Source organism: Microtus pennsylvanicus, chromosome 10 (assembly GCF_037038515.1).
Source record: "Microtus pennsylvanicus isolate mMicPen1 chromosome 10, mMicPen1.hap1, whole genome shotgun sequence".
Classification (NCBI taxonomy): domain Eukaryota; kingdom Metazoa; phylum Chordata; class Mammalia; order Rodentia; family Cricetidae; genus Microtus; species Microtus pennsylvanicus.
The window spans coordinates 46,903,948-46,918,729 of record NC_134588.1 but is presented as its reverse complement, the minus strand read 5'-3'; the positions used below and the strand labels follow the sequence as shown (position 1 = coordinate 46,918,729).

The following is a 14,782-nucleotide window of genomic DNA, read 5'->3' as shown; positions in this document are numbered from 1 at the left end:
CACGGCTTTTCACTCCTACCTCAAGTACAGCCTCCCCAAACCACAAAATTCAGAGGATTGTGCTGAAGGAAGTTTTAAGAACTCTCAGGCACTGGGAAGTAAAGTCTCCTTATTCTAATTTTATTTTTGCTGCTGTTATAAAATACCCTGACAGTAGGCAACACAGGAGGAAAATATTTATTTGGCTTAAAGTTTTAGATTGTAGTTCATTACTTTAGGAAAGTCAAGACGAGGCCTTAAAGCCTCACATCCACATTCGAGAGCAGAGAGAACAAATGTACCCATGCTGCCTGCTTGCTTTCGGGAGCAAGCCCCAGCAGAGCCCACTCCTGGAACTTGTTCTTTGAGGCCAGGACTTTCAACCGGACCCAGAGTTCACAGACTGAGTTACTCTTCGCTGATAGAGCTATTCCTGATAGCCAGCTGCTTCAGAGTGTCCCTAGACTCCATCGTCCAAGGCTGGAATTACAGGTCATCCGTCACACCTTCCTGGCATTTGTGTGGGTGCCAGAGATCCAGACTCTGGTCCTGGTCCCTTTGATAGCAGTGGCAAGCGCTTTAACCACTGGGCCATTTCCCACCCTGCTCTACAGAGGTCATCAAGCAGTTTTTCGGAAACACCATGGGCACCTCACTGTTTGCAAAATAATGCCCACATTGCTCCCCCAGTCGTTGGACCCCCTCATAGAGAGCGCTAGCCCATTTTCTCTCCCCATCTCTTGCCAAGCCTCCATCTCCAAGGTCTTCCTCAGAAGAGGAGTATTTCAGGGAGTACCCATTGTCTTCCAGCACACCCTTTCTCCACTCTGTGGCTTTGCCCAAGCATCTCCTACTGCTTGGAGTGCCCTCTCCTTGGCTTCCCTCTGGTAAATTCCTGCTTCTCCTGAAAGGGAAATGAGTTTACCCTTGATTGCCTTCATAAACTTCTCTTGGGTTTTCCTGACTCGATCAGATACAACTCTTGGCCTTTCTCTCTTCCCAGAGAGCTCTGTCTGCATGTCTGCCACACACAAACTACAAGGACCTCAGTGCTGCTTTCCCTGCTGGGAGGTGGGCTCCTTGGAACAAGCCTCGGGCCAGCCATTTGCACAGTGCCTGGCACATGGGAGGCACTTGGAAAATATTTGCCAAGTAAAGAAGAATGTGGGTAAATTCAGCCCAGCACCTATTCATAGGTTTCGTTTGCCCTGATGTCTGAAACAGCACTTTCAGTCATGAGAGGTCTCCACGTTGGGGAGGGGGGAGCAGACTCACTTGGTTTTCAAAGCCATTTTGAGAAGCAGAGACAGAGCTTTGGGAAGGCACTGGGCAGCGTGCAGGATGCTTGCTGATTTAAGTGCTCTGACCTAATCTCCTTTGCCCTTTCAGTACAAATGTGTTGCTATTCTCTGACACAGAGAGGCCATGAGAGCTGCTATGGAAATGTCCACTGGATGCTGTAGCTGATGTTGGCCACTTCCCTGGATCTCCCAGTGAGAGCCAGACCCTGCAGTCTACTGTGTCAGGTGGCCACAAGCTGGGAAGCTGTAGCCAGCTGAGGACCCATCTCATAATGTTCACACTGTGCTTGGATTTCAGATACTCAGTCCCTGGTATGATGAATTCCTGAGCGAAGAGGACTACTGGTTTCTCGTTTTCACAGTAGGAGCGACTTTGGGTTGTGGAGGGTTTGGGAGGGAAGGGGGAAGTCCTTATGTTTTAGAGACTTAAATAAAATTAGGACTTTTTCCTGGAGGCAGCTGGAGGGAGACACGATCCCTGATATTCTAAAGAATATAGACCTAAGGGGCTGGAGAGAGGGCTTGGAGGTTTAGAGCACTTGCTGTTCTTCCAGAGGACTCACGCTGCCAAGACCTACATTGGACAGCCCATAACTTTGTATAACTCCAGCTCCAAAGTTTCCGATGCCTTCTTCTATCTTTGAACACATACATACATGCACTGCACACACACACACACACACACACACACACACACACACAAACACACACACACACACACACACACAGAGAGAGAGAGAGAGAGAGAGAGAGAGAGAGAGAGAGAGAGAGAGAAATACATTTTTTTTAAAAAAGAACATAAAGCTCTCAAGGAAAAATACTACATAGCTAACTCTAAGGAATTTATACTCAAATATTCTGTCTTAGAAAAAAATGAGTTGGATTATGGGGTGAGGGGGGCATAGTATATAGCTCTAAAGGCCACGAGGCAAAGTCTATGTGACCAGAAGGCATGGATGTGGAGGACTGAGTTGTCACAAATCTCTTGCTTTTGGCTGACTCCCACAACCACTGACTCTTGCCTCTTCTCCCCCAACTCCTCTCAGACTCAAACACGCTTCATCAAAGCCCGGTGGCATAAAAGAGAAGCGACAAGCAAAGAAGAGAACATTCATCTTTATAAAAGGATTCAGGAATCACTGGTGTTAGGCCAGGGTTTGGCTAACTTACAGAAAATGGATCCTATGCAGTGGCAAAAAGTGGCTACTGAGAACCTGAGGCAGGGCGGCTCTCTCCAGGTAGAAATGATGGCATCTCCAGTGTTCTTAGAAGGTAAGGGCAGCTGGGCTGTAGTGGCCCATGCCTTTAATCCCAGCACTTGGGAGGCAGAGGCAGGCGGATCTCTGTGAGTTCGAGGCCAGCCTGGTCTACAGAGCTAGTTCCAGGACAGACTCCAAAGCTATGGAGAGAAATCATGTCTCGAAATAAAAAAAAAAAAAAGAGTAAGGGCAATCACATTTTTTCTTTTCTTTTTTTTTTAAATCTTTACATTTAGAGAACTTGAAAATATAAAACTTACTTTCTCAGTGATCATTTATTATGAATCAGCACTGTGCACTACAAAGATTACTTCACTTGATCTTCATAGTTACACATTAAGCTCCGTACAACTAATAACCAAGGCCCAGACAATGCCACCCTCCAAGGCTACACTGAAAATGACTGTCACGATCTGAATGCAGGCAAACTTACTGTGTTCTTGACTGGCCCTGGAAGCCATGGCACTGGAGTTGGAAACCATGCCCACCGAAGCATTGCCGTGGTTAGCACTGAACAATCCATGATGGAGAAGCCCCACAAAAGACCACCACCCACGTATGCAATCAGCAAGAGCATTTATTATCTCGAGAGTGTGAGTGCAGGCATGCTGGAATCACACATCCAACACACAGGCAAAATGGCAGTCTGGAGAGAAGCTTACAGACTTCTACACAGCTAAAGGAATTCTAGAAGCAGTTAGGTCATCCTGTTTATGATTGGTGTACACGAGTGGCAATCATATTAGCATGTTCTAATTGGCTAGGGCTAGGAGGAACTGGTGAAAGCTACAGCTTTTCCATTTGGAGGCAAGTCTGGACAAGTCCCAGGTTCTGTCCTTTTTTTTGTGAGGGTTGTGATGTTGTGAGGGCTGGCTCAGGCCTGCTACATGCCATCTCTCTCATTGTCCTTTTAGGAAACTGAAACTCAGGTCCAGCTGGGGAAAGTCTAGACCTTTCACATCATGTGACACCCATCTGATGTTCCACTTCCTGCTTCCAAAGAACAAGGATTTGCATTTATTGGTGGTAGTTCTGAGACAAGAGCTATTTCACAGTAAAGGAGAGGCACTCCTGTCAAAAAGTACAAGTTTTGCACATACTCTACAGTAGGGATGGATGCTGTGGCAAAGAAGGGACTATGAGGCTTAAGACAGTGACGCCATAGCACTAAGGATGAGAGACAGAGATGCTTCCAGTGGAATATAAGATGGACCTGGTAAGAGGTGGCCAGGCTTTAAGAAGCAAGGCTAGTGATGGCAGACTGACGGGGTAGCTTTTAAGAGACCTTTTCTCATTGGGAGGCCCATCCTAGGCACTATCACTTATTACATAGCCTTGCTTTTAACATGGTGCTTCTAATGGAGCTAATTGTCATAGTTTAAGGAACCTGCTCCCATCTCAGGAAGAGACTCCAGACCATTCTATACACAAAGAAATGACCATGAACATTGCAGCTACTTCTTGGTAACTGCAAGAACAAAGGGAGCTTAGACTGTTAGCAGCATTTGGGACACTCAAAAGGTTAAGCTAGCCACATCAGCTATTAACTCATGCCCAGTAAGGTCAATGACTGTTGTTAAATAATAAAATCTCTCTGGGCTCTGGGGTCCCCCCGCCCGCAGCAAACTCCGGCGGGTCACAGCAGTGCCGGGCGCCAGCTCCAGGGTCCGGCACCCGAGCAAGCGGCCACAGCTTCTCACCAGCGGGAGGGCACACACGCGGCGGGTCCCCGCCAGCGGGTCCTGGCGGCTGCAGCGGTGGCGGTGGCGGTGGGTCAGACATATAAACACAGGAAATAGCTATATAAGAATTTATTAACAAGGAGAGAAAGAAATAAAGGGAGAGAGAGAGAGAGAGAGAGAGAGAGAGAGAGAGAGAGAGAGAGAGAGAGAGAAGGGGGGAGAGAGAGAGAGAGAGGAGAGAGAGAGAGCAAAAGCCCCGTGTGAGAGGAAAAGCAGAAAGAGAGCGATGTCAGGGCGGGGTCAGGAGTTAAAAGGGGTGGGCGTGGCTGGGGCAGGGACCAAAGGAACAACAATGACTAACAAAGCCAGAGAGCTTAGCATAATCAATAGCAAGATACCTACAAGGTCAGAAGTTGCCATTGTTCTTGCTTCAATCTTTTGATGTCTGTAGCAAATAATTTGTTAAGGCTATCTTTGCTCTGAGCTTTGATTTTTGTGAACTCATTTCAGAACTAGTTGCTCATAGACCAGGATGTTGTGGGGCTTTTGAGAGTGGTAGGACTTGGCCAAGTGTCCAACAGCTAGCCTATAGCCAAGGTCAATCGCTAAGAAAGCCAGCATTGGAGATGGGTAAAGAAGGCTTCAAACATCCCTAACTGAGTGAGAAACATATGCCCAAAGCAAACTAGCTCCCTGGGTGGGGTAGAGGCATAAACATACATAGAGCACATGGACCCTCTACTGTCTCAGCCCATGACAGCCCATAGATAATCACAGCCTTTGTTCAGTTTTTATTATTGTCCTACAAAAGCCTTGGATGTAGAAAACCTAATCATTCCTCCACACTTTGTGAACCTCTCCCATTTTCTGAAGTTCCACTCACTTTTCCTCAATGTTTTGCTGTCCTGTAATGATTCTTTATAAAGCCTTATCTGCTTTGTTCACTTTCCACAAGAGTCTGTCTTTAACTTTCATCGGCAGGAGACAACGAGCCATTCATCCAGGCTAATCTTCCATGACTGCTCAGTATCCAGCATCTTAGGTCCTTGGGTCATGCATAACTGGACCATGAAAGGTCCTGTCACTCTCAAAAAACCTACATAATCCTGACCTCTGAGCTGCTAGTTCTGAGACTAATTCACCAAAAGTCAAAGCCAAACCAAGAAAAACCCTAACAAATTCTTGGACATGCATGTAAAAAAAGTTAATGCAATAGGAAAATATTTGAAATTCACTTGCATCACCTCCTGAAAGGTGGCTTCAAGGGATCAAAAATCATCTAGATGAACGAGTTACTACTCATATTGAATTGTCAATAGTTTCTTCAGTGTCGTATCCCTGTACTAGCAGAGAAGGCCGACCTCTCATTCTAGAATGGAAGGGAGTCTATGCTTCTTTGATTCTAATTTAGCTTACAAGATTTGCATTCTTTATGCAAGTAGCCTATTTAAACACCATTGTCTAATTCAAATAACATTTTAAAGGCAATGTCTTCAAGAAACGTACATGGATATTTGACCCTAAAATGGACAGCTATGCTCTGCCTTTATTTTTCCTTCACAGATGTAAACAAAATGACCTTTGAGGAGCTCTCTTACAAGTACCCAAAATTGGCCATAGAAAAGATCAGTGAAGACTACAAAATATACTGTGAAAAGGCACCTCCAAAAGGCAAGTGTTCAAGGTGTAAGGCAAGGTTTGTTGTTGTTGTTTTCAAATTTAAGAATTCCCGTACTCTAGAGGCCTAAGGCAAAAGAGGAACCATACCTTGTTTGCAAGGAGATATTATGTTGTCGGAGGCTGATTGTTCATTCCCGGCTGCCAGGAACAGAAATAATCACACAGAAATCTGCGTTAATTGTAATACTGTTTGGCCAATAGCTTAAGCATATTTCAGGCTAGCTCTTATATCTTAAATTAAACCACTTCTACTAATCTGTGTATCGCCACATGGCTGTGGCTTACCAGCAAGGTTCCGATGGGCCCTGGTGGAGACATCTGTCTCCTGCGGGCAGCTACATGGCTTCTTTCTGACTCCGCCTATTCTCTACATATATCTCTTTCAGTCTGGCTTTATTCTGTTAAGCCGTTGGCTGAAAGCAGTTTCTTTATTAACCAACGGCAATAAAGCATATTCACAACATACATCACTTCCACGTCAGTAATACTCCAGAGATAATCACCATGTGTTTCCACTCCTACAGAGTCCTAAAGGATGTGATGGAAATCAAAGGCAATTATAAAACATTGGAGATGATGAAAATTAAGATCACTTGAGGGGGTCCCTGCAGGTGTCATACAGGGAAGCAAACCATACAAAGAGATAAGAATAAAAACCTGAGCCGGGCAGTGATGCACATGCCTTTAATCCCAGCATTTGAGACGCAGAGGCAGGCAGATCTCTGTGTGTTCAAGGCCAGCCTGGTCTACAAGAGCTAGTTCAGACAGGCTCCAAAGCTACAGAGAAACCCTGTTTTGAACACCACCTCCCCCCCCCAAAAAAAAAACCTAAAAAAACAAGAATGAAAACCTGATGCAGGTTGACTTTGTCGATCTGGATCAGACTTCAGGGAATCTAATAATAGGCAGTTTATACCCAATGTTTTTAAGCCCAATACAATTTGAAAAAAGTTTCCTAGTGTAATACAATCCCTGACATACAAAGAAGCATGATTAAATTAAAATTCAACTCTGGGTACATATCATTTCCTCCAAGAAGATGGATTCTGGAGATAGGCTACCTGTACTAGCTTAAGTCCCTAAGGGTCTGTTCTGGTCTCAGTCACACAGACAGAATGAAGGTCATTTGGGCTATTAGCCACCTCTGATCCTGATTGTGGGAGCTTGGGGGCCTGGCTATCAGGGTCCTTCAAATAATGAGCCACCCCTTATCCTGGTTGTAGGAACTTGGTATGGCTTGGCCCAACAGATAACGTAGATCACCCGGCTGCTAATCCCGTCCAATTATCAGCCTTCTGGATAAAAACAGATTTTTCCTGTTTCCCATTGGAAAGGCAATCCCGTGTGCTTAACATTCCTGGTCTCTCTGGAGCTCTGTAGGTTCAAGGACCTTCATGCTAGGCTCCCAGCAATCGTTCATTTCTTTTTTATTATTATCTAATAGACATTTTAAGATAATGTGACTTCATCTTCTGCCAAGTTTCCTGGAGCCATTTTGTTGGTGTTTCTTTTTGAAGCCAAGGATTTGTGGAAGTGTGTTTGTTAGGATGGACTCTTAGTGAGGAAAGCTTTGAGGCTTTGACAGAGGAACTCTCCAGACACCGGGGGAAGCTCAGGAGTTAGAATGGCCCTCTAGAGTTGTCTCTCACTGAAGGAAGGTACCTAGGCTTCTGTACTGTCACCCTGGCTGAGATGGAATGTGTTTGCCTGGGGCAGAGGGATGAGGGTGGGTAGACTACAACAGAGGTTCATTCAGGAAACAGAGGGAGCAGTGAGCTATCGGTAGCCAGCACTGCTGGGAGAATGAGTGCTTTGCTCCCAAAGGGGAGATTCAGGCAGCACCCACTGCGCCCACTTGCTTCACATAGAAATTCAATTGTGTCTTGAAGCAGCTTTTCCAGAGATCAGTTTGGTTTCTTGGAGACTGTATTCTAGAAGGACAATCGCACCTCTGTGACATGTATGGAAAGGAAGGTTTCTCCTCCCCCCCCCCGCCCCGCCTTCTTTGCTCCCCATGCTGGGCTCTCATTCCTTTTAGCTGGTACCTCTGCTGGACTTGGAGAACCTGCCAGGCAGGGCTGAACACCCTAGACCATCATCCCTGATGTATCTGAGATCCACTTCGTCATGAGTTCCCAGGCTGCTGCTGCTCCATTTGATGACATATCATTGCTGAGCTGAGCAAAGAGCAACACGGAAATTGTCCCTTTACCTTTACTGTCCCCAAATGCTGTGCTCATTCTATTTTTCTCCTTTTCCATGTTTATGCTTACCCTCTCTGATCATGGGAAGCCTGATTTCCATTGTCTTAAATTCACTCATATTTTTTATAGCCCCATCATACGAGTAGTCGGTCTTCACCACCACCCCTTTGTTCTCACAAATGCCCGTCTCACCGCTTCTGGTCTTCAGTGCTTTGCCCCAGCACCTCCATGCCTGAGCAACTTCTTACTTTGCTAGAACTCCACAGTTGTCTCAGGGTCATCCTTTGAGGGAAAACCTTCCTCATCCTGCTCTCTCTTATTGACCTAAACTGGCAGGAATAAGGGTCCCAAAAGCTGAGGTGTCAAGGGGAAGCACCAAGGATGAGAAATAAAGATAAAGGCAACAGCAGGGACCAGGATGCCTTGCGTAAGCTGATGATGTAGGCGTAGACTGCTCTTTTGTTTCCCAGCCACCCTGACCCAAATAATCACACAGAAACTATATTTATTACAATGCTGTTCTGCCGATGACTCAGGCATATTTCAAGCTAGCTCTTACATCTTGAATTAACCCATTAATATTAGTCTGTGTATCTCCACGGGACTGTGGCATACTGGCAAGGTTCCAACATGGCAGCTTCACAGCATCTTTTTGACTTCACCTTCTCTCTCTCTCTCTCTCTCTCTCTCTCTCTATCTCTGTACTGATTTTCCACCTGATTTTATTCTGCTAAGCCTTTGGCCAAAGCAGGTTCTTTATTAACCAATGGTAATAAAACATATTCACAGCATACAGAGGGGATTCCCACATCATGGTGACTCCTGCCAAGCAAGTTTACTGGGAATTAGAGTATCGTACATACTATTTGCAAGGGGTGAAATGACCAAGGTCAGCAGGGAGTTAGGTCAGACAATGTTAGCAAAGAGAATATGGGATACCTCAGACACAGCTGTCGAAGGGCTGATAACCATAGCCCAGGAGGGAGAATTGGGTCTCCAGAAACCACAACTTTGAGTCCCACAAGGCAGTGGTTCCAGCCCAGCCCCAGCCTTTGTCCTTTCATGAGGGCCTCTGAGGCCTCTCGGGCCACTCTGGCTCTCCATATCTAACAATCTGTGTTGGGCCATCACCACATGTGGTCACTCTTCCTGCCACTCAGGCTCTGGCCTTCAACCCAGCTCTCCCTTCATGTGGATGGATGTATTCCTCATCTTTGTTAGGTGCCTTGTTAGCCTCTGGCTGGGCTCTCTCCTCATCTTGCCTGGACTTTCTTAGCCCACATACGATGATCCCTTACCACGAATATCCTCAGTTTGCTCAGCTTCTGATGTCCTGTGTGGGCCACATCTAAGGGGATCGTCATTTTCAGGCTACCTAAGCTTGTCGACTTAGGCAGAGTGTTGGTCCATGTTGGCTTGCTTTCTTTCCTTTAGTATGAACATTCTTTCTCAACCCACATGAACTCCTCACACTGTGCCAGTGTTTTGGTATATCCTCCAGTTTCTGCTTCTGTTCCGAATTCTCCAGCTTTGTGGCCCTTCTGCTTCTGCTCACCATTAGGGAAGTTCCTCTTACTCTGCCAGGTCCTGGTATCCCACTGAATCATTGTGGCTCATTTCTCCTTTTGGTGTTAGCTTTTTATCTACCTTGTTCTTGATTTTACTCCTAATTATTACATAATTTAATTGTTAAGAATATGAAGCCAGGGCTGGAGAGATGGCTGAGGGGTGAAAAGCACTTGCTACTCTAGGAGAAAACTTGGGTTCTGTCCTCAGCACCTATGTGGCCCCTCACAACTGTTTCACATCTGTCCCCCTCAATGGGCATTACACACACATGTCCATACATCCATTCAGGCAAAATGTCATGATACACATAAATAAAGAGAAATCTTTGTTTTTTAAAGAATACAAAGCCATAACTTAAGGGTTTGTTTGTTTGTTTTGTTTTGTTTTTTCGAGACAGGGTTTCTCTGTAGCTTTGGAGCCTGTTCTGGAACTCCCTTTGTAGACCAGGCTGGCCTCGAACTCACAGAGATCCGCCTGCCTCTGCCTCCATTATGTAAATGTATCACATTTTCTTTATCCGTTCTTTGGCTGAAGTGCTGGGATTAAAGGCGTGAGCCACCACCGCCCGGCTTCATAACTTAAGTTTTAAAAGTTTTTTGAAGCATTTCCTGGTATCTCTCAATATTTTAGGATACAGTATTTGTTCTTATATTATCATCCTGACGGGGAGGATATGCTCCAGGGAATTTTGATTGTTCGTTTTTGCTCTCGCAGCATTCCTCAGACCAGAGAAGCGATGTGGCTAACCTTCTGATTGCCACATAACCCCATTCTAAGTAAATGCTTTAGGAACTGGAGAAATGACTTTTATATAGGACTGTGGGCCCAGTAGACCCAGTGTGACCTGGACCTGGTCCAAGACTCCATCTAAACACTAATTCTAATGAGTATCTTCCCTAGTGAGAGTCTGAGGGGTTGGTTGTTTTCACTCTTTGGCTCTCTGGCTTTTCATTCCTTGGGGTCCCGCCACCCAGCTCCCACACAAATCACACTTGGAGGCTTATTCTTACTTATAAGGGCCGGGCCTTAGCGTGGCTTATTTCCAGCCATCTTTTCTTTTTTAATTAATTAATTAATTTGTTTATTTTTTACATACCAATCCCAGTTCCCCCTTCCTCCTCTCCTCCTGCTCCCCTCACCTTTCCCCCACCCTGCCTCCCATCCACCTCTCAGTGAGGGTAAGGCCTCCCCTGGGAAGTCAATTACGTTTGTCCCATCACCTCGTTGAAGGGGGCCCAAGTCCCTCCCCTGCCATCTCGTGCCTAGGCTGATCAAGGTATCTCTCCACAAAGTCAATTCATATTTTAGAGTTAGATCCTGGTCCCACTGCCAGTGACTGCATACACTGCCCAGGCTACACCATTGTCACCTATATTCAGGGGGCCTAGTTCTGTTCTATGCAGGTTCCCCAGTTGTTAGTCTGGAATCTCCTACTAGTTCAGGTCAGCTGATCTTGTGGGTTTCCCCATTATGGTCTTGACCCTTTTGTTTATATTATTGTTCCTTCCTCACTTTCTTTTGTACTCAAGGAGTTCAGCCCATTAGTTAGTTGTGGCTCTCTGTATCTGCTTCCATCTGTTTCTGGAAGAGAGTTCTAGCTTCTCTTGGGTTGTGGACTGTGGGCTGGTTATCCTTTGCTTTATGTCTGGTATCCACTTATGAGTGAGTAAATATTATATTTGTAGCCTCTTATGAGTGACTACATATGATATTTGTCTTTCTGTGTCTGGGTTACCTTATTCAAGATGTGTTTCTCTAGATCTGTCCATTTGCCTGCAAATTTAAAGATGTCATAGGTTTTTTTTTGTTTTTTTTTAACCACTGAGTAATACTCCATTATGTAAATGTATCACATTTTCTTTATCCATTCTTTGGCTGAAGGGCATCTAGGTTGTTTTCAAGTTCCTAGCCAGCCTTTCTTAAATTATCCCATCTATCTTTTGCCTATGGACTTTATCTTTATTTCTGTATACTTTTCTTACTTCTTACTCTGTGACTTGCTGTGTAGCTGGGTGGTTGGTTCCTGATGTCTTCCTTCTTTTCTTACTCCTTGATCGCCAATTCTCTCTTCCCAGATTTCTCCTCTTATTTAGTCTTTCTACCTGCACGCCCCTTATTCTTTCTCCTGCCCAGCTGTTGGCCAATCAGCTCTTTATTAGACCAATCAGGTGTTTTAGACAGGCAAAGTAACCCAGCACCACAGAGATAAACAAATGCAGAATAAAAGAATGCAACACATCTTTGCATCATTAAAGAAATATTCCACAGCATAAACAATTGTAACACATCTTAAAACAATATTCCATGACAAGTCCGTGAAGACATTCTGGATATCCAGGCAACAGCACTGACTGGATATCACCTTTCTAGAGATGATTCGGTTTCCTTTCCAGCTGTCATGATAAAATACCTGACAGGAGCAGCTCTAAAGGAGAAAAGGGTTCTTGGACTTTCAATCCAGGTAGAACCAAAACAGGAACTCGAGGAACGAGTCACGCCTACAGGGAAGAGTCTTTCAGTTTCTGAAGTTTCTGGCATTTACAAAATTGCCAGCTATCTTAAGAAAAATATAAGGTGGGAAGTCTTTCTAATTTTTCAAGTCCTGGGCTTTTGTTTATGTTCACTGTGGCTTAAACATTGAAAATTATTATTTTGACATAGTCTTCCTGTTTTCACAATCTTTTCTCTAATCTTCATATTTTAACCAAATTTCTTATTGGCTTATTTATGACTTTGAGATGTTGTTGGTTTTTTTTTTAACCCAACATTTTAAGTGTTTGGTCCTAGGAAGGATTTTGCTTTTGGAACTTGATGGATTTTCTTTTTCTTTTGTATCAAGACTTCTACAGTCTGGTTTTCATTTTTTAAATCAACCCAGTTGCATTTATTTAGAACATATATATATGTATGGCTTTCAATCATTGTTGTATGCTGCCAATCAGACACACTATTAAATCACACAAAATACCCTGCAGGTACACATTCTATTTAATATGCATCTTAAGCCAGTGACTGTATAACCGGATCATATTCTGATCTTGAGCAATGAAATGACTCTCTTCCTACCTTTGATGATCTTATTGTCAGTGTTTTTCTTCTATAAAATTAAAGGGTTTTTGGTAGTTAAGGTTATCCTCAGACTGGATTTGTAATCATTCAGACACAATGCATGTGCTCTATCTTTGTTGACACCTTGGCTGTCCTTTCAAAGGACCCGTGGAGTGTTTCTGAGAGGACAGCCAAGGTGTCAACAAAGATAGAGCACATGCATTGTGTCTGAATGAAAGAATCAGATTGGAAGGCAGGTGGCTCTCATCTTCAGTAATGTACCTAGGAGAATAGTGGACTTGGTCTCAGCAGTCTCTAAAGAAGGTAGGCTCTAGGCATGATGGTCCATGTCTTTAAGGAAGGTGGACTGAAGGCCTGATGGCCAATGTCTCTAAGGAAGGTAGGCTCTATCCCTGATGGCCAACATTCATGAGTAACATACCCTGACCTGATGACAGTGTCCAGGTGTTCAGTGACCGGACACAATACTTGTAGTCAATGCCTGATAAATGTCCGTTCTTACTCTCTCTTTATAAAATATTGTTACCTAACTTTGTGGTCCTTTTCAGGCTATTCATCAGGAATTCGTAAGCAGCAAAAACACGTGGGCTCACAAAGGAAAACATCCTTTGTTAAAAAGTCTGTCACAAGGAAGCCTTCCATGAGACCAAGGTAAGATGGGGGATCCAGCTATAGCAACATCTTTAGGCACAGAATCTTTTCTGTGTGGAGGTCCCCAGACCTTTTTCTGTAGCTCTTATGCATATGGACAAGACGCTCTGCATGTTATGTTGCTTATTTATGTATTACCAAATAACTTCTTAAAACTTAAATTATTACAGAAAACTTTTTAAAAATTTTGTTTGTATATATAATTATACCATATATATAATTATACCAAATACATATGCTATATATAATATATATAATATACATAATATAGATTATTCCCTACTCATCAAAACTGTTCTGCTTAACTTAGTCTTCTCTACTTTCATTGTTTTACCTTTGTGTAAATATATATGCTATATATAATATATATACACATATATATAATATACATAATATAGATTATTCCCTACTCATCAAAATTGTTCTGCTTAACTTAGTCTTCTCTACTTTCATTTTTTTACCTTTGTGTGTGTGTGTGATCCAATACACTTAATTAGGTTTACTTGCATGAGAACAGTTAAGAGTCATTTACCTGTGCAAGGGCAAAGCACCAATGGCTAGACCACTGGGGACTATGACTCCTCTTCCCTCAACAACTGTTAACTGCCTGCAGCTCCCCAGGGAGGGGTGGAGCCTTACTAGCCCCTACCCCATCCGTGATGGCATGTTGAAGGACTGGGTCTCTTAGAGGTCTTGTGCAGGTCTGATTGATCTGTGAGTGCACAGGCGCAACAGCCATGTCATGTTCAAATCCCAGCACTTCACAGTGCTCCTCATCCTGCACCTCCCACAATTCTTTCTGTCTTCTCTTCCAAGATGTTCCCTGAGCCTAGGAGAGGATTGATGTAGATGGCCCATTTCAGGCTAAGCACGCACCAGTGGCTTGTTCTGAATATTTTGACCAGTTGTGAGTCTCCACATTAACTAGCACTGTCATGGACACCCTTCTACATAGGCTGCATAGAGCTACTGACTTCCAAGCTGTGGATGAAGCATGTTTTGCTCAGTCCTATCCTTCCTCTAGGCATTCATTCACACTGCCTTTTATCTTTCACTGCTGTCAATAGCACATGTAGGTCAATTCGTTTAGGAACTTTAGGTTCCACACTACTAAGGTGGTCTCATGACTGGTCTCTTCCTTCCTGTGGCTCCACTTTCTAATCTGTCTCCACTGGGAGAAAAGTCTATGACATTTCCTGAGGAGGCAACAATTGTCTTTCTTTCCAATTCCCTTTGTAGATGTAAGTTTCTCTCCTGTCTGCTCCCGCAGCTGTTCAGTCCCAACAAAACACAGAGAGGCTTATATTAATTATAAACTGGTTGGCCTATTAGCTCAGGCTTATTATTAACTTGTTCTTGCAACTTAAATTAGCCCATTATTCTTATCT

The 14,782-nt window shown here is 44.0% G+C and overlaps 1 protein-coding gene across 1 annotated transcript in view; it reads left to right on the top strand.

Annotated features, from left to right (window-relative positions):
• Rgsl1 (regulator of G protein signaling like 1) overlaps window positions 1–14,782 on the top strand; it is a 70,223-nt gene that overhangs the window by 17,871 nt on the left and 37,570 nt on the right. Inside the window, exons 7-10 of the mRNA XM_075987331.1 lie at window positions 1,579–1,641; window positions 2,327–2,552; window positions 5,785–5,892; window positions 13,292–13,394. Of these exons, the coding sequence (XP_075843446.1) occupies window positions 1,579–1,641; window positions 2,327–2,552; window positions 5,785–5,892; window positions 13,292–13,394 (500 nt within the window). The remainder of the gene's footprint in view (window positions 1–1,578; window positions 1,642–2,326; window positions 2,553–5,784; window positions 5,893–13,291; window positions 13,395–14,782) is intronic.